The 22,775-nt window shown below is 48.8% G+C and overlaps 1 protein-coding gene across 2 annotated transcripts in view; it reads left to right on the top strand.

Moving 5' to 3' along the window:
- The first annotated feature begins 611 nt into the window (after positions 1 to 611).
- Positions 612 to 22,775, top strand: part of PGM1 (phosphoglucomutase 1) — a 33,637-nt gene continuing 11,473 nt past the window's right edge. Inside the window, exons 1-6 of one of the 2 annotated variants that reach the window (XM_044300725.1) lie at positions 12,904 to 13,068; positions 16,055 to 16,316; positions 19,082 to 19,244; positions 20,981 to 21,127; positions 22,063 to 22,188; positions 22,393 to 22,583. In XM_044300725.1, coding sequence (XP_044156660.1) covers positions 12,920 to 13,068; positions 16,055 to 16,316; positions 19,082 to 19,244; positions 20,981 to 21,127; positions 22,063 to 22,188; positions 22,393 to 22,583 — 1,038 coding nt within the window. In that variant the 5' untranslated portion in view covers positions 12,904 to 12,919. Of the gene's footprint in view, positions 1,004 to 12,903; positions 13,069 to 16,054; positions 16,317 to 19,081; positions 19,245 to 20,980; positions 21,128 to 22,062; positions 22,189 to 22,392; positions 22,584 to 22,775 lie in introns of those variants that run through there. The other variant, XM_044300726.1, reaches the window with a different exon arrangement.

The raw sequence follows: 22,775 nt of genomic DNA, 5'->3' as shown, positions 1-22,775 counted from the left end.
GAACTTTTTCAGAAAAGAACCGAGCGGAGCACAGAACAGTAAGTGCCTAAGACTGCCATATTAGTCCGCAACAGTTTTTTACCTTCTGCAACACTTATTTGCATGTAAAGGATAAGCGCAGCTATCCACTCAGCACTGACAGGAATAGAGCTATCATAATAGATATTGAAGACCAGAAGGTCCTATATACCATAGGAAGTCTGAGATTACCAGCATTTCTTCAGGCATAAATAGAGTCAGCGCGGGTTCTTCTCCTTTTTCTACTTTTCTTTTATTAGTCGGATGAAATATGCTAATTTTTTGAGATAGGAAATTTGGGTTTTCATGAGCTGTAGGCCAAAACCATCAATATTAAAACAATAAAAGGCTTGCACTACTTCAGTTGTGTGTAATGAATCTAAAATATATGAAAGTCTAATGTTTATCAGTACATTACAGAAAATAATGAACTTTATCACAATATGCTAATTTTTTTAGAAGGACCTGTACAGGCCAGTGTGAGGCGTGTTCTCATTCCGTAGGTGACGGTCTGAGGTGACGACGTGATCCCTGTCACTGAGGAGGCGGCGGGCGGGGACTCGCTGCTCATAGGCCGCTGACGGGGGCCGGACTGCCCCGGGCTGACAGCTCAGGCACCGGCCGGCCATTATCATTGGAGCGGGCGCCCTGCCTCCTCCCTCCGGTCCCTCCCGTCTCCGAGCGGCCTGTGCATACAGACTGCGGGCTCCTGGCTCCGGCGCAGCCTCCTCCCGGCGCTATGGTGAACGTTCAGATCGTGAAGACCCAGCCTTACCCGGACCAGAAGCCGGGCACCAGCGGGCTCCGGAAGCGGGTCACCGTCTTCCAGAACAGCCCGAACTATGCCCAGAACTTCATCCAGAGCATCATCTCGGTCACCGAACCGGCGGAGCGGCAGGACGGCACGCTGGTGGTCGGGGGGGACGGCCGCTTCTACATGAAGGAGGCCATCCAGCTCATCATCCAGATCGCGGCGGCCAATGGGGTGAGTAGTCCGGGGGGCGATGTGCTGCAGCTGACGGGGAGTGGGATCTCAAGGGCAAAGTACTATGGGGGGCGATGTGCTGCAAGGGCATGATGGTGCGATCTTCTGCATGGCTGTAAATGCTATGGGGCTAATATGCTGCAGTGATTGAATGCAATAGTCTGCAGGGCTGTATATGGGGTGGAATGGGATACAGGTCAGTAAATGTTGGGGTGCAATGGGATATAGGTCAGTGAGTGCTGGGGTGCAGTAGTCTGCATGGCTGTAAATGCTGGGGTGCAATAGTCTGCAGGGCTGTATATGCTGGGGTGGAATGGGATACAGGTCAGTAAATGTTGGGGTGCAATGGGATATAGGTCAGTGAGTGCAGGGGTGCAGTAGTCTGCAGGGCTGTAAATGCTGGGGTGCAGTAGTCTGCAGGGTTGTAAATGCTGAGGTGCAATAGGCTGCAGGGTTGTAAATGCTGGGGTGCAATAGTCTGCGGGCTGTAAATGCTCGGGTTTAATGGCATACAGTTCAGTGGGTGCAATAGTCTGTGGGTCAGTAAATGCTGGGGTACAATGGGATATAGGTCAGTGAGTGCAGCTGATGCAATGGCCTGCAGGGCAGTAGATGCCGGGATGCAATGGCCTGCAGGGCAGTAGATGCCGGGATGCAATGGCCTGCAGGGCAGTAGATGCCGGGATGCAATGGCCTGCAGGGCAGTAGATGCCGGGATGCAATGGCCTGCAGGGCAGTAGATGCCGGGATGCAATGGCCTGCAGGGCAGTAGATGCCGGGATGCAATGGCCTGCAGGGCAGTAGATGCCGGGATGCAATGGCCTGCAGGGCAGTAAGGACTGGAGTTCAGACTGAATTCTTATGTTATACAGGTCAAGAAATGGGCGCAATGTTCTGCAGATCATTTTATAATGGAGTACAGGGTTCTGTGGGGTGTAATGTGCTGCTATGACATTTTGCGGCATCACGGGATAACGTCATATATGTTCCTATATCGCACGTGTGGCGCTGTCGGCCGGGACGTCCTGCGGTTGTAGAGGATTCTGCGGCCGCTCTGCCGGGTGGTGTCGATCACTGAGCCCAGGGCGCCGTCCACTGCCGCCGGGGAACAGCTGACTCCTGACGGCAGGATCTAGTGTCGCCTTGTGGACGGCATCATGTGACCTTTGACATTTAAAGTGCCCTTGCAGGAATCCAGAGCGGAGGGTGCGCTCCCACCCCTGTCACTGGATTTGGGTGAAGTAATGTCCCGGATAATCACCTGAAATAGAAACCTCAGGGGTGAAGCCGGCGGGAATATACCGCGTGCATCCTGCGCCATAATGGGGGCTGGGAAATCTGCACGATAAGGCGCCGTTCACACCACCGTATCGATTACGCTGTCCACAAATTGTGGTCCATTGGCATCCTGCACTTTTTGTGGGCCCCGCTATAACAATGCCTGTCCTTATCTGCAAAACGGACAAGATTAGGACATGCTCTATCGTTCTTGCGGGGCCGCGGAACGGACATACGGACGCGGAGAGCCCGCGGTGCGCTGTCGGCTATTTTTCGGCCCCAGTGAAATGAATGGGTCCACTTCCGATCTGCAATTTTGGCAGATGCTGAGCAAACATACGGTTGTGTGAATGAGCCCTAAATTGACACGTCGATTGGTGTATATAAAGTCCGCACGTAATAGGCTACATGTGCTCGCCGCAGAAGTAGCGTTACAGTGTTACACCGAAGTTCTGTAGCTTCGTCATTGACATCTATGAGATAAAGTTATGAAGCGTGAATTGCACAAAAGAGACGCCATTGACTTTTGCAGGTGAAGTATCATTATCAAAAAACGGCATGAGAAATCACGCACGCTGTTCCGCTTTTTCATGTCTCTGGTCAAAATCACTGGGAAAAAAAATAATTGAAATTGCATCGGGGACTCAAAACTCGCAGTGCACATCCACCTATGTGACTGGGAAACTGTATCCCATTGCATCTCAGCATTTACAGCCCTGCAGACTATTGCACCCCTGCACTCTCTGACCTGTATCCCATTGCACCCCAGCATTTACAGACCTGCAGACTATTGCACTCGCTGACCTGTATCCCATTGCATCTCAGCATTTACAGCCCTGCAGACTATTGCACCCCTGCACTCTCTGACCTGTATCCCATTGCACCCCAACATTTACAGACCTGCAGACTATTGCACTCGCTGACCTGTATCCCATTGCACCCCTGCACTTGCTGACCTGTATCCCATTGCACCTTAGCATTTACAAACCTGCAGACTATTGCACCCCCGCACTCGCTGATCTTTGTCATTGCACCCTAGCAGTTACAGCCCTGCAGACTATTGCACCCCACACTCGCTGACCTGTATCCTATTGCACCCCAGCATTTACAGACCTGCAGACTATTGCACCCCTGCACTCACGGACCTGTATCCCATTGCACCCCAGCCTATGCCGCCATATTGCCCTTGACCCTCCCCGCTGGCTTAGAATGAGGATGTATGCCGTCCGCGAGCTCAGAATCTGCAGGGACTTTATATGTAGGTCTTTGCACTCCTGACTGATCCTTCTGCCACCGGGTGATGATTGCAGACGTTTCCATCGATGATGCATTTCTTGTTATGACCCTGTACCTGATCTGTGTGCCTCCAACCCTGTGTGTCCACTCCTTGTCCGTGAGCGCCCCCCAGGATGACCTGTAGGCTGGGGCGGGGGACATTCTACATATCATCATGTAGCAAACTGAATTCTCGTGGCTCCTGTGTGCACAGTACTGGACACGCTCTATGGATTCTCCTCTCACAGCGGCTGAGGATTATGGGTACTCCATACAATAGGATGATCTCCGTTATCTGTAGAGCATTTCCAAAAACTGTCCTCCAGCACTGAACACAACATTGGTCCTGCTGACAACCATTCCTCCACACACCTGCACGCTTGGCTCTGCAGAGCTTGCATGTATTCTCATTAGGAAGAGGGGAGCGATCGCCTTCAAGACATGGTGACCTCTCTCTTGAGAACGAAAGGATCAGGCATGCTGAAATCCATCAGCACGATCCTTCTCACCCCCAAATCCTGCTGTCAGGTGAGAGTCGGGGCACCCCTGTACATATCCGATGGCTGAACGGTTCGGCGGACCTTCATCTAATGTGTATGGCGAGCTTAAAGGGGTATTCCGGTTAGATGAAGTCATCCACAGTATAGGGGATGGCTATTCAATCAGTGGGACTCTGACAGCTGGGATCTTCATGATCACGAGAATGGGGGCCACATATCCCCAGAATTGAGCACCAGTTAGAGTAAGCACATTACCGCTACACTCATCTCTATGGGATGCCCGAGAGGCCTCATTTACACAAGTCCATATGGAAGTTCCGGATAGGACGGTAGTTGGCAGCCGGTGCAGGCGTCTGTGTTTTTGAATGTTTCCGTTCATCCAGAATAAAAATTAAAAAAAAGTTGCTTTGTAAAAAGCCTTAATAGAAAATGTATCATTTTTGTGCATTCATCTCCTATGTGTCTCCATGGTAACAAGACTACAAACAGACTCTGTGGTCTGATGCTGCAGTCGTGTTACTCCTCTACTTCGGCCTGCTTTTCTTGATAACCATCGAAGTGTAGACGAGGGGGTAACTCCTGTAGATGTGGACCTGCATGGGAGCTGTATACACACGACGGTGACAAATGAAATAACTGCAAAAAAAAATGTTCTATTTTAAACGCACTGGAGCAATAAAAAAAAATAATCTGAATCTAAACTGTACTTGGCTTTTGACGTCCGAGGTCCGCAGCTCGTTCTTTCGTTGTCCGTACTGGGGCGGTGTTTTCAAGGAAGGCAAAAAAAAAGCCTCCATGTTCATTTTGTGGACAACAAACCACAGATCCCCAAAACACGGACAAAGGAGGTGTGCACCCCGCATCACGGTACGCACCCATTTACTTCAGTGTCTACGCGATCCGCAAGACATGTCCTATCTTTTGAGCATGAAAGCCGCAAAACGGACACGTCTTGTGGATAGGACCTTATCTTCATCCTTAGGGAGGGTTCACACGACCGTATTTTCTTCTGATCTGCACCCATTCATTACTATGGGGCCGCAAAAAAATGAGGACAGCACACGGACGGATGTCATCCGTGTGGCTGCTCCGCAGATTATAGAACATGTCATATTTTTGTGTGTGGACACAATGTAACAATGTAGTAAGATCTCGCCACAATGTAACAATTTGCCGGGGATGTGACTGCCGCTTGCTAAACTTCCTCCTGTTACTACACAGATAACGACACCTTGTCTGCGCGGCCTGATGACGTGTAGGTGAAGTCACTTACTGTCAGACATGTCACAAAGAGAGATCAGGACAGTAAGACTCCAGAGCTGACACTGCATCATTCATGTGACTGCTGCAGCCAGTCACTGACCTCAGTGGAAACAAGCCGTACGTTCAAAGTGTCACTGCTGAAGCCGGTGATTGGATGCAGCAGTCACATGAATGATATACTTAACCTCATCCCTGCAGGACCAGTAGGGACCACCGGAGCATCCATGATATACGGAAGCCAGGGGGGGAGTGAATGTGGTTTTGTTTTGTTTTTTGAAACTCTGAACACCCCTTTTTAAAGAGTCAAGAACTTTGAAGATGTGGACGCTTCCAGCACCCCAGGCAAACAGTTGATTTTGCCAGGGGAAGCCTCAACCAGCCAGGCATCTCTTCTGCAGTGGCCACTACAGGTCGTATGTAGTATTACATAAAAAAAACATGAACACTTGAGTTATACTGTCGTGACTAGGGCTGCCATGATAAAAACTTCAGATTCAGTAGTGTGCAGTAGTATACAGCCTCCGTGGCTCCCATTTCAGAGTGTACGTATAGTGCCGCCATAGTGTGCTGTGTTACAGGTTCTTCTCCATTAGAACCACGTGCTCTGCATGCTCCGTGCGTGTCTCTGGCACGAGGCCTCGGATTGTGCTCTGTTTAGTTTTCAATAGGTTTCCTTGAGCGTCTCTCGCGTCTCCTGCACAAGAGCCTAAAAAAAGGAACGCTCCTGAGAATAGTGGGGGTCTGTCTGCTGGGACTATGGGGGTGTCTGTTCTGGTCAGAGGGGTAGACGTGTTTAGCCTCCACCTAAGGTGCATGCGAGATGAAAAAACAGCTGAGCGTGCTCACTCTCAGGGCGCATTCACATGGTGCGGCAGAGAGCTGCAGTTTTGTTGCATTTTCACAGTGATTGTCCAGCAGTAAGGATGCAGCTATCTGCCGCACCACCCGCACACCCTGTGAATGTGCCATTGTTTGGTGAGGAAGGACGGCGCGCGCTGACTGGCATCAGAGAGGCTGCATTATAGTGTTTTTATTTTTTGGAGGTTTTGTATTATTTTTTTTCCCCATATGCTTTTTTTTATTTTATTTTTTATGGTGTGTGTGTGTGTTTTTGCAGTTTTTCCCATAGGTTTATGTGTTGGACAACTGTACAACGCACAGCAAGTACCATACACCCAGGCATCCTATGGTTTCCTTGCCAACTATGCCACCCAGCGTGCAGTTGTAGCCCCCTACTCCTGATGTTTGGTTGGGAGAGTTTCCCTGAAGGTACATTTCAAAACAAAATGACTTTTCTCCCCATAGTTTACACTGCCGAGCAGCTGAGTGTGGGCGGGACTGCAGTGTGATTGACAGCTCTGAGCCCCGGTCCAGTGACAGCAGAACGATTGGCTGCACCCCCCCCCCCTCCTGTCTCCCTTTACACTAGTATTGATAAATCTCTACCCCCCCCCCCCCCACCCAAGTATCAGCAGGTAAATGGCACCACGCCCTCTGATACCTGCCCTGATACAGGCTGGCAGTTTCTGAATCCCGGAGCGATGGCGAGCAGTTTTGGCTCTCGTACAGATCCACGAATTACTAATGTCATTGCCGCGCCCTCCTGTTCAGCCGATGAATCACCGGGTAAAAACTTCTACTCCAGGCGGTGGAGATTCAGCCCTGTGAGCTGGTCGTCCCATCACTGTAGGCCGATGACACAGCCATTATGGCCATATTATGGGGTCTGGATTGTGGCTTCACCCAAACCCACCAAGGTCCGATTGAACCAAATCTCTGATTACTATAGGACTTTACAACGATCCCTGGTTGGTAGAACCACAAGCAGGTATTAGAAGGGACGTCAAGGAGATTCTGAAAATGGGAATGTAGACCCCCCCCCCCCCAACTCCCCTGAGCAAAACTCAAAATGAATACAGACGCCATATTATATAGAGACCCCAGACCAGATGCCCCCAACTATATAGACTGCAGGACAGCCCCAAAACCAGGCTCCTCATCTATACAGATCTCAAACCAGGCCCCAGATCTATAGAGACCCCAGACCTCCTCATCTATATAGACCCCAGGCCGGGCCACCCATCTATGAAGACCCCTAATCTGAACGCCCAGATTCCCCCCCTCCCCATCTGTACAGACCAGAGACCAGGGGAGGACTGATAATTTAAAGTGGCCCTGGAAAAAAAAAAACTAAAAGTGGCCCCATGTTGTAGGTGAGTTCAAATTGACAGTAGGCAGGGCCAACACAAGCCACAAACGGGCAGGGAAAAGAAGTAGACGGGGCCAGCAATACCACAGTGCAGCATACAATACTGCCCCAGCAGAACCAAATACCACAGTGCAGCATACAATACCGCCCCAGCAGAACCAAATACCACAGTGCAGCATACAATACCGCCCCAGCAGAACCAAGTACCACAGTGCAGCATACAATACCGCCCCAGCAGAACCAAATACCACAGTGCAGCATACAATACCGCCCCAGCAGAACCAAATACCACAGTGCAGCATACAATACCGCCCCAGCAGAACCAAGTACCACAGTGCAGCATACAATACTGCCCCAGCAGAACCAAGTACCACAGTGCAGCATACAATACCGCCCCAGCAGAACCAAGTACCACAGTGCAGCATACAATACCGCCCCAGCAGAACCAAGTACCACAGTGCAGCATACAATACCGCCCCAGCAGAACCAAGTACCACAGTGCAGCATACAATACCGCCCCAGCAGAACCAAGTACCACAGTGCAGCATACAATACTGCCCCAGCAGAACCAAGTACCACAGTGCAGCATACAATACTGCCCCAGCAGAACCAAGTACCATAGTGCAGCATACAATACCGCCCCAGCAGAACCAAGTACCACAGTGCAGCATACAATACCGCCCCAGCAGAACCAAATACCACAGTGCAGCATACAATACCGCCCCAGCAGAACCAAGTACCACAGTGCAGCATACAATACCGCCCCAGCAGAACCAAGTACCACAGTGCAGCATACAATACCGCCCCAGCAGAACCAAGTACCACAGTGCAGCATACAATACCGCCCCAGCAGAACCAAGTACCACAGTGCAGCATACAATACCGCCCCAGCAGAACCAAGTACCACAGTGCAGCATACAATACCGCCCCAGCAGAACCAAGTACCACAGTGCAGCATACAATACCGCCCCAGCAGAACCAAGTACCACAGTGCAGCATACAATACCGCCCCAGCAGAACCAAGTACCACAGTGCAGCATACAATACCGCCCCAGCAGAACCAAGTACCACAGTGCAGCATACAATACCGCCCCAGCAGAACCAAATACCACAGTGCAGCATACAATACCGCCCCAGCAGAACCAAGTACCACAGTGCAGCATACAATACCGCCCCAGCAGAACCAAGTACCACAATGCAGCATACAATACCGCCCCAGCAGAACCAAGTACCACAGTACAGCATACAATACCGCCCCAGCAGAACCAAGTACCACAGTGCAGCATACAATACCGCCCCAGCAGAACCAAGTACCACAGTGCAGCATACAATACCGCCCCAGCAGAACCAAGTACCACAGTACAGCATACAATACCGCCCCAGCAGAACCAAATACCACAGTGCAGCATACAATACTGCCCCAACAGAACCAGATACCACAGTGCAGCATACAATACCGCCCTATCACCATACGGAGGATGGTAAAACAGTTAAATTCAGAAAGGCACCTGCAGCTGAGAGGATTAGATCATTATGTACCTGGACAGCAATCGTGCAGAGGGCTCAGGCGGCCACATGGATAACGGTCCACCTGGAAATTTCTCTGTAGGTTCTGTGGCCGATCTGCCCTTGCCCCAGACACACCATTTATGCAGACCCCAGACCTGACCCCCATCTGTACAGAACTCGGGTCATAGCCCCCATGTATACAGTCCCCAGAACACGCACGCACCCCATGTGTCATATACCCGTCCCCACTGAGGGTACGTTTCCGCTGCTGCACACAGTAGTGCGTCCTGATGCCGGGGCTGAGCTTGCTGCTGCACACAGTAGTGCGTCCTGATGCCGGGGTTGAGCCTGCTGATGCAGCATTCAGTGTCGGGGAAGAGAACCGCTTCCTTCTGGGAGATTTCGGCAGCGCCCAGTAGATTTGACAACTCTTCTCTTCTGGCTTTCCGGAAGGTTTCCCCTTATTCCGGGAGGGAAGGGAAGAATGGGGGCCATTTACTAACTGCACTACACCAGTTTTTGGTGTATACAAAAGTTGCAAGACCCCTTTTTGCGACTCTTTAAATGCCTGTGTGACAATATTTTGTTGCATGGACGATTTTTGCGCCATCCTTAGCACATGGCCCCCAATGAGTTGGAGTAATGAGGGCACCAGCATTCTTTCCATTATCCACAATGGAGAGAGGTTCAGATTTGGGGATCCCAGGATAGGGAATATTAACAGGGGCTGTCCAGGGAGGGGGGGGGGGGTGCTTTACTCCCTGACATAAGGGGTGCTGGCACCCGCTCTGCTTTGCTCCGTTTTCACGCAGACTCCCGTCATTATATAATGATTACGCTTTTTTTTTTCCCCTTTGCTGATGACGGATCTTGGGGGGGATGGTAGAGTGCGCTGCTTCCACACTTTCAGGAGACCTTGTCCAAGTCGTTATTGAATGCGGCTGGGACTTAATCAATCCCATTAACTTTCTAAAAATACAATCCATTATCAGGGAGTGTAATTCTCCTCTATAGGAGGAGGAGGGAAGGATCGAATATACCTGTGACCTATAACCAAAACCGTATTGCCCGCTAGGTTAGCCGTAGGCCTCATGCACTTTTTGTCCCGCATTCTATCTGCCTTTTTTACAGATTGTTTGTGGACACCTTCGTTTCATTGGGGCCACAGAAGATGTCCACATCCGTATGTCCGTCCGTTTTGCCAGACCATAAAAAAGAAAGAACATGTCCTGTTTTGCAGACGAGGATAGGACATATCTACAGGAGTAAAAAAATATATATATATAAAAAGCAGCATGCAGACGTCCGGGATCCGCGGTTTGTGGACTGCAAAACGCATATGGTCGTGTCCATGGGACCTTAACCTGAAAAATTCAATATTTGAATCCCATGACACGGGAGCGGAGGAGTGAAGTGTTTTTGGCCTTGGATGTTCTGCAGTAAAACTTCACATCCTGATCAAAGGTTGCAGAGTTTTTACAAACAAACCTCAGTTTTTCTTTTGCACGACTGTACAAATCCGCTCCATGCCCCATAATATCGCCTATTATTGCCTATGTTCGCACCGTGTTTTTTAAAAAAAAATTGGCACAAATTCTGCATCAGCCATGGTAGCTGCGTTCTGTGGTGGCCGATGAGTGACAAGGAGCCCCCCGCCTCTGTCTGAACCCCTTGTTGCTATTGACTGTGGCGTCTGAGGGGTTAAGTGGCTGGGATAGGAGGGATCTCTGCTCACGGCCTTTGCAGCAGAGTGTCAGCTGTCATATGCAACCATCATAACGACAGATTGCATGAGCTCCTTATCACTAAGGGGTTAAAGGTGTTTATTGATGACCCACCCTCGGGATAGGTCATCAATATCTGGTTGGCGGGGGTCTGATTTCCAGCACTCCAACGAACTGCTCTGCAGCCGCTTCGTAGTGTATTAAGCACAGCGCCATACATTGTACTGTGGCTAAACTTGGTATTGCAGTTCGTTCACCTAATTGGGACTCTGCTGCAGAAAAACCATGTGACCAATGTAGGTGACATCATAGACCAAGGAAGCGGCCACAAGCGCTCACCAGAGCACTGCGCCCCTCCCAACTGCTGATTGGTGGCAGTGCCAGGAGTCGGACCCCCATTGAGCAGATATGGATGGCCTATTCTGTCTATAGGTGTTCAGTAGTTAATTCTTGGAAAAACCCTTTAAGGGCAGCAATTTATCAAGACTGATCTAAAACCACCACAAAATCCCCGTAGCAGCTGCAAAGCCACAACGTGTTAACCTGGATTGTATTTCCAGAGAGACCAGTTCATATTTCATGGATGTAGTTCCCCAGTTTCACCACCAGGTGGAACCCTTTACCCTGAGCCCCAGTTTTCTGAATTCATCCAGTTTGCAGCCTCTGACACCTCAGGTTATAGAATAATTAAGGTGTTGGTCTCGAGTCTCAATGAACCAGCAAACGCAATATATTATTATAAAATATATATTTAATGGTGGCATTTATTCCAAAGGAAATAAAACAATATAGAATAAAACAATGGCGGTCCTTATAAATGGTGCTGCGTGCCCTGCGGCTATTTGTCACTGTTTAAAATCTAGTATAGTATTATACATGCTGAGAACTGGCTGCGATATAGTTGTGATGGTAAAAGTGTTTAAATTGTGGAAAACGTGGCTGATTCTGAGCTCTAGAAAGCAGCTGAACAGGTAACTAATAATGCCCGATTCACGTGAATCATTAAAGGGGTCGTCCCACGAAAAATATTCCACAGTTTTCAAACCAGCACCTGGATCTGAATACTTTTGTAATTGCATTGTAATTAAAAATTTAGCATAGCCACTGAGCTATTCAATAAAATGTATCTGTATAGCGCCACCCGCTGTTTGTTCTTTTTCTTATTTCTTTGTCCTGCTCGCTGAGATGGCCGCACATGCTCAGTTTCATCCTTCAGCTACCTCCTGAGCTGTGATGGGGAGAGAACTGCAACAGAAAGGACACGTCCCCTGAGCTGTGATAGGGAGAGAACTGCATCTGAAAGGACACGTCCCCTGAGCTGTGATAGGGAGAGAACTGCAGCTGAAAGGACACGTCCCCTGAGCTGTGATAGGGAGAGAACTGCAGCTGAAAGGACACGTCCCCTGAGCTGTGATAGGGAGAGAACTGCAGCAGAAAAGACACGCCCCCTGAGCTGCAGCAGAAAAGACACGCCCCCTGAGCTGTCAGCTTGATACAAATCTAGCAGAGCAATGCATGGGGAGATCTCTGGATCCATGTAAGGTGCAGGGCTGGTTCTAGCTTTGTTAGAAAGAGATTGGCATGTTCTATATCAGGGATGGCCAACCTGAGGCTCTCCAGCTGTTGCAAAACTACAACTCCCAGGATGCCCACACTCCCTACAGCAGGGCATGGTGGGAGTTGCAGTTTTACAGCAGCTGGAGAGCCGCAGGTTGGCCATCCCTGTACTATATGATTTAGATTTTTTTTTATATTAGTCATAGGATCACCCCTTTAATGCCACTGTACAGAATGTGACTGTATAGTTTAGCCACTATATAAATGTACCGCATGGAAGTGAATGGCTCTGGATCCGTCTGTCTTTATGTGGCGCTCCGAAGAGGTGCGCTCCTATTTACAGTCCTGTCTCTGTCACTAATGGGCAGATTTTTCTTTCTGTGACCTTAATAAACTTAGAAAGGATTAAGTTACGGGACTTGGGAACTAAATACCAGACTGCGTCCACCTATCCCCCATCTTGTGGACTCTGTGCAAAGGTCAGCGAGCAGGGAAGAGAAACAGGTGTCTGGGTTGGGTCCAGTTACAGAGGAGCTCCTATAACCACAGACGTTACCTCTGACAAATTACTGACCAGAAGGAGAGTCCAGCATTTACCTCAATGCACAGAAATATATGGATGAGCAGACCGCAGGAGAGCAGGGTCTTCAGATTCATCATTGACTGGTGGCAGTGCCAGCTTCCTGTGCCCACATATCACGACGCAGTGTCTGCTGTTCTGACCGGGCATGATGGAAAAAGAAACATGTGGTGAGCAGGACAGCGCCTGGGATACCTGCAGGAGAGAGAGCCTAGAGAGCAGGACAGCGCCGGGGATACCTGCAGGAGAGAGAGACTAGAGAGCAGGACAGTGCCTGGGATACCTGCAGAGGAGAGAGACTAGAGAGCAGGACAGTGCTTGGGAGACCTGCAGGAGAGAGAGACTAGAGAGCAGGACAGTGCTTGGGAGACCTGCAGGAGAGAGAGACTAGAGAGCAGGACAGTGCCTGGGATACCTGCAGGAGAGAGAGACTAGAGAGCAGGACAGTGCCTGGGATACCTGCAGAGGAGAGAGACTAGAGAGCAGGACAGTGCTTGGGAGACCTGCAGGAGAGAGAGAGACTAGAGAGCAGGACAGTGCCTGGGATACCTGCAGAGGAGAGAGACTAGAGAGCAGGACAGTGCGTGGGAGACCTGCAGGAGAGAGAGACTAGAGAGCAGGACAGTGCCTGGGATACCTGCAGAGGAGAGAGACTAGAGAGCAGGACAGTGCTTGGGAGACCTGCAGGAGAGAGAGACTAGAGAGCAGGACAGTGCCTGGGATACCTGCAGAGGAGAGAGACTTGAGAGCAGGACATTGCTTGGGAGACCTGCAGGAGAGGGAGCCTAGAGAGCAGGACAGTGCCTGGGATACCTGCAGAGGAGAGAGACTAGAGAGCAGGACAGTGCCTGGGAGACCTGCAGAGGAGAGAGACGAGAGCAGGACAGTGCCTGGGATACCTGCAGAGGAGAGAGACTAGAGAGCAGGACAGTGCTTGGGAGACCTGCAGGAGAGGGAGCCTAGAGAGCAGGACAGTGCCTGGGATACCTGCAGAGGAGAGAGACTAGAGAGCAGGACAGTGCCTGGGATACCTGCAGAGGAGAGAGACTAGATACCAGGACAGTGCCTGGGATACCTGCAGAGGAGAGAGACTAGAGAGCAGGACAGTGCCTGGAATACCTGCAGAGGAGAGAGACTAGAGAGCAGGACAGTGCCTGGGATACCTGCAGAGGAGAGAGACTAGAGAGCAGGACAGTGCCTGGGAGACCTGCAGAGGAGAGAGACTAGAGAGCAGGACAATGCCTGGGATACCTGCAGAGGGGAGAGAGACTTGAGAGCAGGACAGTGCCTGGGATACCTGCAGAGGAGAGAGACTAGAGCAGGACAGTGCCTGGGATACCTGTAGAGGAGAGAGAGAGCCTAAAGAGCAGCACAGTGCCTGGGAGACCTGTAGAGGAGAGAGATACACTAGAGAGCAGGACAGTGCCTGGGAGACCTGTAGAGGAGAGAGAGAGCCTAAAGAGCAGCACAGTGCCTGGGAGACCTGCAGGAGAGAGATACACTAGAGAGCAGGACAGTGCCTGCTAGACCTGCAGAGGAGAGAGACTAGAGAGCAGGACAATGCCTAGGATAACTGCAGGAGAGAGAGCCTAGAGAGCAGGACAGTGCCTGCTAGACCTGCAGGAGAGAGTGACTTGACAGCAGGACGGTGCCTGGGAGACCTGCAGGAGAGAGATACACTAGAGAGCAGGACAGTGCCTGGGAGACCTGCAGGAGAGAGTGGCTTGAGAGCAGGGCAGTGCCTGGATACCTGCAGAAGAGACACTTGAGAGCAGGACAGTGCCTGGGAGACCTGCAGGAGAGACTAGAGAGCAGGACAGTGCCTGGGAGACCTGCAGGAGAGAGAGACTAGAGTGCATGGCAGTACCTGGAATACCTGCAGGAGAGATGGGAGAGCAGGGTAATATCTGAGCTGCCCTGCTCTCTAGTGTCTCTCCTGCAGGTAACACCTGAGACGAGAGAGTATAGCAGTACCTGAGATACCTGCAGAAGAGACACTAGAGAGCAGGACAGCACCTGGGATGCAGGATATGTAGTACAAGGGCACTAGAGAGCAGACTGTACTTGGGATGACTGGCATGTAGTAGAGAGGCACTAGAGAGCAGGGCAGTACTGGGGGTAACCAGTATGTGGTAGACGGCACTATAGAGCAGGGCAGTACCTGGGATGCCTGGTAACAGAGGGGCACTAGAGAAAATGGTAGTTCTGGGGGTAACCAATATGTAGTGGAGGGGCACTATAGAGTAGGGCAGTACCTAGGATAACCAGTATGTAGTGGAGGGGCGCTGTAGAGCAGGGCAGTACCTAGGATAACCAGTATGTAGTGGAGGGGTGCTATAGAGCAGGGCAGTACCTAGGATAACCAGTATGTAGTGGAGGGGCGCTATAGAGCATGGCAGTACCTAGGATAACCAGTATGTAGTGGAGGGGCGCTGTAGAGCAGGGCAGTACTGAGAACCCTTGGTCTGTTGCAGGAGAGTCTGAAGCTATCCAGGTGGTTTTGTGGTGTTAGGACATGGTGGGGGTTGGTGCAGTTTGTGTTCTTACAGGTTTGGGTGCAACAATATCTTTGGAGACAGATCTTGTCAATATAAATGGTGATGGAACAAAACCTACATATTCATCAGTCAAGACTTGAACGTTGCTGCTTAATCCTGATTTTGCGGTGGTCTCAGGACGCAGGTGAAGACCCGGCTCGTCTGCATTTGTCACCCTCAAACAATCTCTGCCTTGTGTTCGCTGGCACCGGACCAGGGCTACTGGGTGAATCCTGGAATACTCCTCATTTTCTGCCCCTTCTGCTCAGTCACCATTTAAAGCAGGGGGGGGGGTCGTCCTTTCTCACCTTGCACGGGACCCCCGAACATGAGCGGTGGATTATCCTGCGAAGGTGTAAAGTAAAATCCATGCATACGTTTATATTCCCTCCTGTGACATTGACGGTTGAAGACATGTGGACGAAGCGTTCTTCAGTTACACTTAGAAACCACATCGTCCTCGCATCCAGGAGGCTATTTTTGGTCTCTCCTCGTCGAATGTCTTTGACATTGCTGCTCCTTAAATCAGTTTCTTGCATTTCTTCCCCTTTCCTTTTATTTTTCTTGAAATTTTTATACATTTTCAATTTTTTTTTACTGCACGGCCTCTATGAATTAGCGCAATGGATGACGGCCCTATCCCATTACTGACGTTACCAACGGCGCCGTACTATGACCAGAGACCGGGAACCAGCGGGCTGAGAAAGAAGACTTATTATTTCGAGACCAAGAGAAGCTACCTTCAGAATTTCATCCAGAGCATTTTCTTTTCCATCGATCTCCGGGATCGTCAGGGATCAACTATGGTAGTCGGTGGAGACGGCAGATATTTTAATAAATCGGCGATTAAAACTATAGTTCAGATGGCGGCTGCAAATGGGGTGGGTATCGCTGACTGGTGACATCGGTCTTCTTTACAGAAAAAGCTGTTTTTTTACTTTAAATTGATTTTTTATAATTTTATAAATTTTAAAATGTAAAGTAAATTTTTAAATATTTTTCAGTAACTTGTAACATGTTCTTTGTTTATAAATATTTATAAAATGTATTTATTTATCTTTTTTTAGGATATTATTCTTATTTTTTAATTAGTTTTTGCGCGCCTCCCGGTAAGTCACATTGTAGCGGAAGCTTTTAAGATTCCATGAATGAGTGAGATTTTACATTTGACAAGAGGCGTGAATGACTGAGCGGTGATTCCACTTTGTAGTCACATTAATTTTTAGTGCGGAGGATCTACCAAGTATGTCATTGAGTTTTTTAGTTTTTTTTCTGGTAGCGATATGATTTATACTACAACACTTATTATTATTTTATTTTTTTGCATATAATTAGTTTTCTAATTTGGGTGTGCATATTTATAATGTTTAATAGTTTTACCCAATTTTTTTTTATATAGATAAGTAAGTAGAATGGAAATAAAACTCCCCATTATGCTTATTTTTTTTCCTACGGCATTCACTGTGCAGCAAGAGTGACATTCTGAGATCCAGTTATGGGAATAATAAAGTTATAGGTTTTGTTTAATGTTTTACTGCTTTAAAAATATTAACCACTTAAATAATTGCATTTTTCTGTTGAGCTGTTTGGGGGCTTGTTTCGTGCAGGGCAAATTATAGTTTTTAGGGTACTTTCACACTTGCGTTTTTCTTTTCCGGCATAGAGTTCCGTCCTAGGGGCTCTATACCGGAAAAGAACTGATCAGGCATATCCCCATGCATTCTGGATGGAGAGCAATCCGTTCAGTATGCATCAGGACGTCTTCAGTTCAGTCGTTTTGACTGATCAGGCAGAAGAGAAAACCGTAGCATGCTCCGGTTTTATCTCCGGCAAAAAAAACGGAAGACTTGCCTGAATGCCGGATCCGGCATTTTTTCCCATAGGAATGTATTAGCGCCGGATCCGGCATTCAGAATACCGGAATGCCGGATCCGTCGTTCCGGCATGCGCATGCGCAGAACGGTAAAAATGAGAAAAATGTACAAGACAGATCCGTCGGTCCGCATGACAAGCGGAGAGACGGATCCGTCCTTGCAATGCATTTGTGAGACTGATCCGGATCCGTCTCACAAATGCTTTCAGTCAGTGGCAGATCGGCGGATCCGGCGGCCAGTTCAGACGACGGAACTGCCCGCCGGATCACACTGCCACAAGTGTGAAAGTAGCCTTATTAGTACTATTTTGAAGTAGATTTGACTTTTTATTTTTTTGACATTTATTTTTCTGTTATCATATGTTCCTACTATATTTTTAACATGATAAACGGGAAAGGTTTTTGATCATTTTTAATGTGTTTTTATGATCTTTGAAAAAAAATTAAAACTTTTTATTTTATTTATTTATGTCGCCCTAGGGGTTGTATACCTGTGATCATTTCTAGAACGTGCTGCAGTACTTCTGTATTGCAGAGTAATGTGCTTGTGAAGCAGAATCCTATTAAGACCTGCCACAGGGCTTAATAGAAGCGCCTTCACTAGGCCTCTGGCTGCCATGACAACTGCTTGGAGGTTGGGAACAGGAACAATGGGCAGCCAATAATCCATCGTATTAAAGCGGTGGTCCCATAACTGATGTAAAAATAATACAGTACATGACAATCTTTTTCTAACAAAGCTAGAATCAGCCCTGTACCTGACATGGATGCAGAGAGCTCCACATTCATTGCTTCATTTGTGCTGCTAGATTTTTTTTTTTCAAGCTGGCAGCTCGGGGGGCGTGTCCTTTCCTAGAGGGAATGTATTTTCTGCTTCGGGTCTCTCCTTATCACCACTCAGGGGGGGTGTCCTTTCTGCTGCAGCTCTCCCTATCACAGCTCAAGAGCGTGTTCTTTCTGCTGCGGCTCTCGCTGTCACAGTTGAGGGAGCGTGACCTTTCTGCTGCAGCTCTTTTCCTGTAACTGTTACATCTTCTAACAGTAGATATGGCCGCTGGCAGTTGAAGGATGGAACTCTGCATGTGCAGCCACCTCTGTGATGTCAATGAGGTGGACAGAGAATTAGGGCTCATGCACACGAATGTCTTTTCTTTCCGTGTCAGTATTTTTGCGGACCGCATGCGGAACCATTCATTTCAATGGGTCCGCAAAAAAAAAACAGTAGTTACTCCGTGTGCATTCCGTTTCCGTATGTCTGTATTTCCGTTCCGCCAAAAAAATAGAACATGTCCTATTATTGTCCACATTACGGACAAGGATAGGGCTGCTCTATCAGGGGCCAGCTGTTCCATTCCACAAAAAACGGAATGCACACGGATCCGTTTTTTGTGGTCGTGTGCATGAGCCCTTTTGGAAAACAAAAATACAGCAGGTGGCGCTATACAGATACATGTTACTGAATAGCTCAGTGGCTGTATTACATGTTTATTTACATTCAATTCCAAAAGTATTCAGATCCAGGTTCTGGTTTGAAAAAATGTAGAATATTTTTAGTGTGACAACCCTGTTAATGATGCCATGGATGCTGAATTATTGGAATTTTACGGAGTGGTTGGATGCTGGTTTATGGGAAGGAGTGTGTCGGGGGCTGCATCACATTTCTCAACAAATATTTTAGAAAAAAACGTCAAATCTTAATCTCTGCGTTGTGTACAAGCTGTGCAGGGTTATGTCCTCACCATTGTGTTAATGTTATCAGCCCTTGTTTTCCAGATTGGTCGGCTCGTCATCGGCCAGAACGGCATCCTCTCTACCCCCGCCGTGTCCTGCATCATCCGCAAAATCAAAGCTATAGGTGGAATCATATTAACAGCCAGTCACAACCCCGGGGGCCCCAATGGAGACTTCGGCATTAAGTTCAACACTTCCAGTGGAGGTGAGAAACAAAAACCAGAAGCTCCACATCTTCCCAAGTGGCTGCCAAACTGGAGTGAAAAATGAAATCGCCCCTGTAGACGTGGTGCAAGTCCCCTGCGAGGACTCCGGGCACCTGCACTGATACATTGTAGCAAACCATGAGGACAGGGGCATAGCTATAGGGCAGTGATGGTGAACCTCTTAGAGACTGAGTGCCCAAACTGCAACCCAAAACCCACTTATTTATCGCAAAGTGCCAACGGGGCAATTTAACCTGAACACCAATATCATATATCTTCCATGTACTTTATCATTTAGCTATAATAACCTGCCTACATTCAATGCGCTGCCTGTGCTGTTCATAGTGCGCCCTGCGCTGATGAATGGCAGGAAAAGTCTAAGGCATATTGGTACACCATAGACTTTCTCCAGGGTGCGGGTGCCCACAGAGAGGGCTCTGAGTGCCGCCTCTGGCACCCGTATGCCATAGGTTCGCCATCACTGCTATAGGGGGTGCAGAGGTACCGGGCCCAGGAGCCGGAGGGGGCCCAAAGACCCTTGCGCCCCATACGAAGACACCAGTATTATAGAACGTGCTTGCTTGTCAAGGTATAGCTCTGGCTGGAGGGAAGGGCTTGGGTCAAGAATTTGTCATGGGGGGGGGGGGGGTCTACTGTTTAAATTTTTGCCGCAGGCAGCATGAAGGCTGAGGGAAAGGGGGGGGGGGGGCCCAAGCTGAACCTTTAGACCAGGGCCCATGAGTCTTTAGCTATGCCCCTGCATGAGGACATATCAGCGATTGATGGTGCATAGGTTTGGATACAGTGGTAGCGAACCCTCAGCTGTGAGACGTATTATACTTGGGTTGTAAACAGTAATTTTCCCATTTACTAACAGCAAGCAGAGATGTTGAAAAGGGCAAAGAACTCTGAGAGCGGGAATCCATGTTCAGAAGGCTGAGCATGGTGTCAGATTAAAAAAAGACTGGACTGTCACCAGTGATCTGGATCCAGTGTCGGGGGCCCTTCTCTGTCGCTTCTGGTCCCCACTGTCACATATTGAAGACCTGTCACCGCTGCCAGCCAATCAGTGGTCGGTGCAGAATATGAAGGTGCAGTTTGTTCGCAAAGTATTTTGTGACACAAAATGTGTTCTGTGACACAAAATGAATGTAGTAATCGCAGAAGTAATTTTCTCTTTACAGAATTTTTTTTGTCCCACACAATGTTATTTTGTGACACAGAATTATTTATTATTATTATTATTATTATATATATATATTTTTTTTACAGAACTGATTTTGTGGCCCAGAATTCATTTTGCGACATCCTTCATTTTGTTGCACAGAATGTAATTTTGCAACACAGAATCACAAAATAAATCTTCTGCACAAAAAATGCCATTTTGTGACAACGCCCCAGTACTGCTGAGGCCGCTGATGTCTATAGCATTTGGCGCTTCCAGTCCAGCAGGGACAGCAGCCCGGCACTGGACCTGGAGTCCCTTTGGCACCCTACCCAGCCTTCTCATTGGGGGTGTCCCTGGTCTCAGAGAGCCCCTTTAAACAGCAAAGTGATCCCGCCTGTAATTCTTAAGAACCGCCTGCAGTTTTACAATGCCCTCCTCTATATGATTTTAGTGCTGCACATGTGAACGTCATTTTTTGCAGGGGACACACATGACTAGGGGTCCGATAAGGTTTTGGCGGGTGCAGTAAGGGTCAGTTCATGCTCACAGGTCCCTTGTTTCCTGCAGGTCCTGCGCCTGAAGCCATCACTGATAAAATCTTCCAGCTCAGCAAGACCATCGAGGAATACGCCATCTGCCCCGACCTCAAAGTCGACTTATCAACCATCGGGAAGCAGCAGTTTGATTTGGAGAATAAGTTTAAGCCATTTACAGGTGAGATTGAGCCTCCCTGTCCCGGAAAGTTTAGGGCCTTGTTCACACTGCTGCAGTCAAATCTGGTGGACGGAGGCTCCGATGCAAGTGCCTGTTTGTAACATGTTTTTCCAGTGCAAAATATAGGGAAGCGTCGGGGGCACATTGACTGATGTATGGCCGGTGTGTGGGAGATGTTAGAGGAACGTTCTTGGCAGGGGTGGTCTGTTACGTCTATTGCAGGGCCTGAAGGGGAGGGGCAGGGGGTTCCTGTCTATGCTCTTGGAATCCTGTGTCAAGCTCCGCCCCTTTAGGCCCCGCCAGTCATAACACAATGGCCGGGATCGGAGGCCATCATAAGCCCAGCATCTGAGGAGTTTGGCAGCCCAACAGTTCCTCGATGCGAAGCGTGCGCAGTGCTGACGGGTTTACACGGCAGCCAGGGGCCTCACCAAGGGCCCCAGGTACATCAGAGGCACTTGACCATTGGCAGATGCAGTTGTAGCGACCTATAGAAAAGACAGAAACATTATTCAAACTTCATCACACAGAAAAGAAAAAGTATGAAAAAATAAAATAAAAATTTGGAATGTTTTGATGAAAAAGAAGAATCCCTATAGTCTCGACCTCAGAGGGTTAAGGGCAGGTTAATGAGCTTCATTGTGCAAGGTCTCTGCTGTTCCTCCTACAAATTTGTGAATAAGCTGACAACTGGGTGTTACCAATTCTCCCTGCACTGACTGCACAGTGTCAGACTGTGTAGGGACACGCTCCCAACTGGTAATACCTAGGGATGTGCTTATTCATTTCTAGGAGGAATAACAGAGGGACAGCACAAGTTGCTCCAAAATTGTTATTTCATAGGAAATTCAAGTATTTTCCGTAGTCAGGGATGACGGGTGAGCGTTAGATTTTCTCAGCCTCTGACGTCCTCTTGTGTCTTTCTTGACCGGCAGTGGAGATTGTGGACTCCGTGGAGGCGTACGGGAACATGCTGAGGAACATCTTTGACTTCAGTGCCTTAAAAGAACTTCTCTCAGGACAGAACCGGCTTAAGATCCGGATTGACGCCATGCATGGAGGTAACGCGTGCACCGCAGGGTGGTGGAATTGTAATTCATGGCATAAAGTGGTGGCCCCCACAATAGTCCTATCTGGGGCCCGTTAAGTCACGGATCTGTTTCTGAAGAGCAGTAATGATCATATATTCTGCCCAGGACGTCGTATATCTAGTCAGTGTGATAATTACAGTGTACATTCTGATTTACGTCTCTGCTGTTAACCAGTTGTCGGACCCTACGTGAAGAAAATTCTCTGCGAGGAACTTGGTGCCCCTGCAAACTCTGCCATAAACTGCATCCCCCTGGAGGATTTTGGGGGTCACCATCCTGACCCAAACTTAACCTATGCATCAGAACTGGTGGAGACGATGAAGACCGGAGAACATGACTTTGGTGCAGCCTTTGATGGAGATGGGGTAGGTTACATGGTCGAGGAGTGTCATTGTTTTGTCACCAGGACACCAGAATTACAATCGGCCTATCCGAATTTATACGACTAAGAATGGCAGATGTCAGACAGCTGCCTCCTTCCCATTGACCAGGTGACAAAATCTTTATCTCCATTAGACTTAATATGGCCGACAATGGCCACGATTGGACCGCTACTT

This window comes from Bufo gargarizans, chromosome 7, assembly GCF_014858855.1.
Source record: "Bufo gargarizans isolate SCDJY-AF-19 chromosome 7, ASM1485885v1, whole genome shotgun sequence".
Classification (NCBI taxonomy): domain Eukaryota; kingdom Metazoa; phylum Chordata; class Amphibia; order Anura; family Bufonidae; genus Bufo; species Bufo gargarizans.
This window is presented reverse-complemented; position numbering and strand designations above follow the sequence as displayed.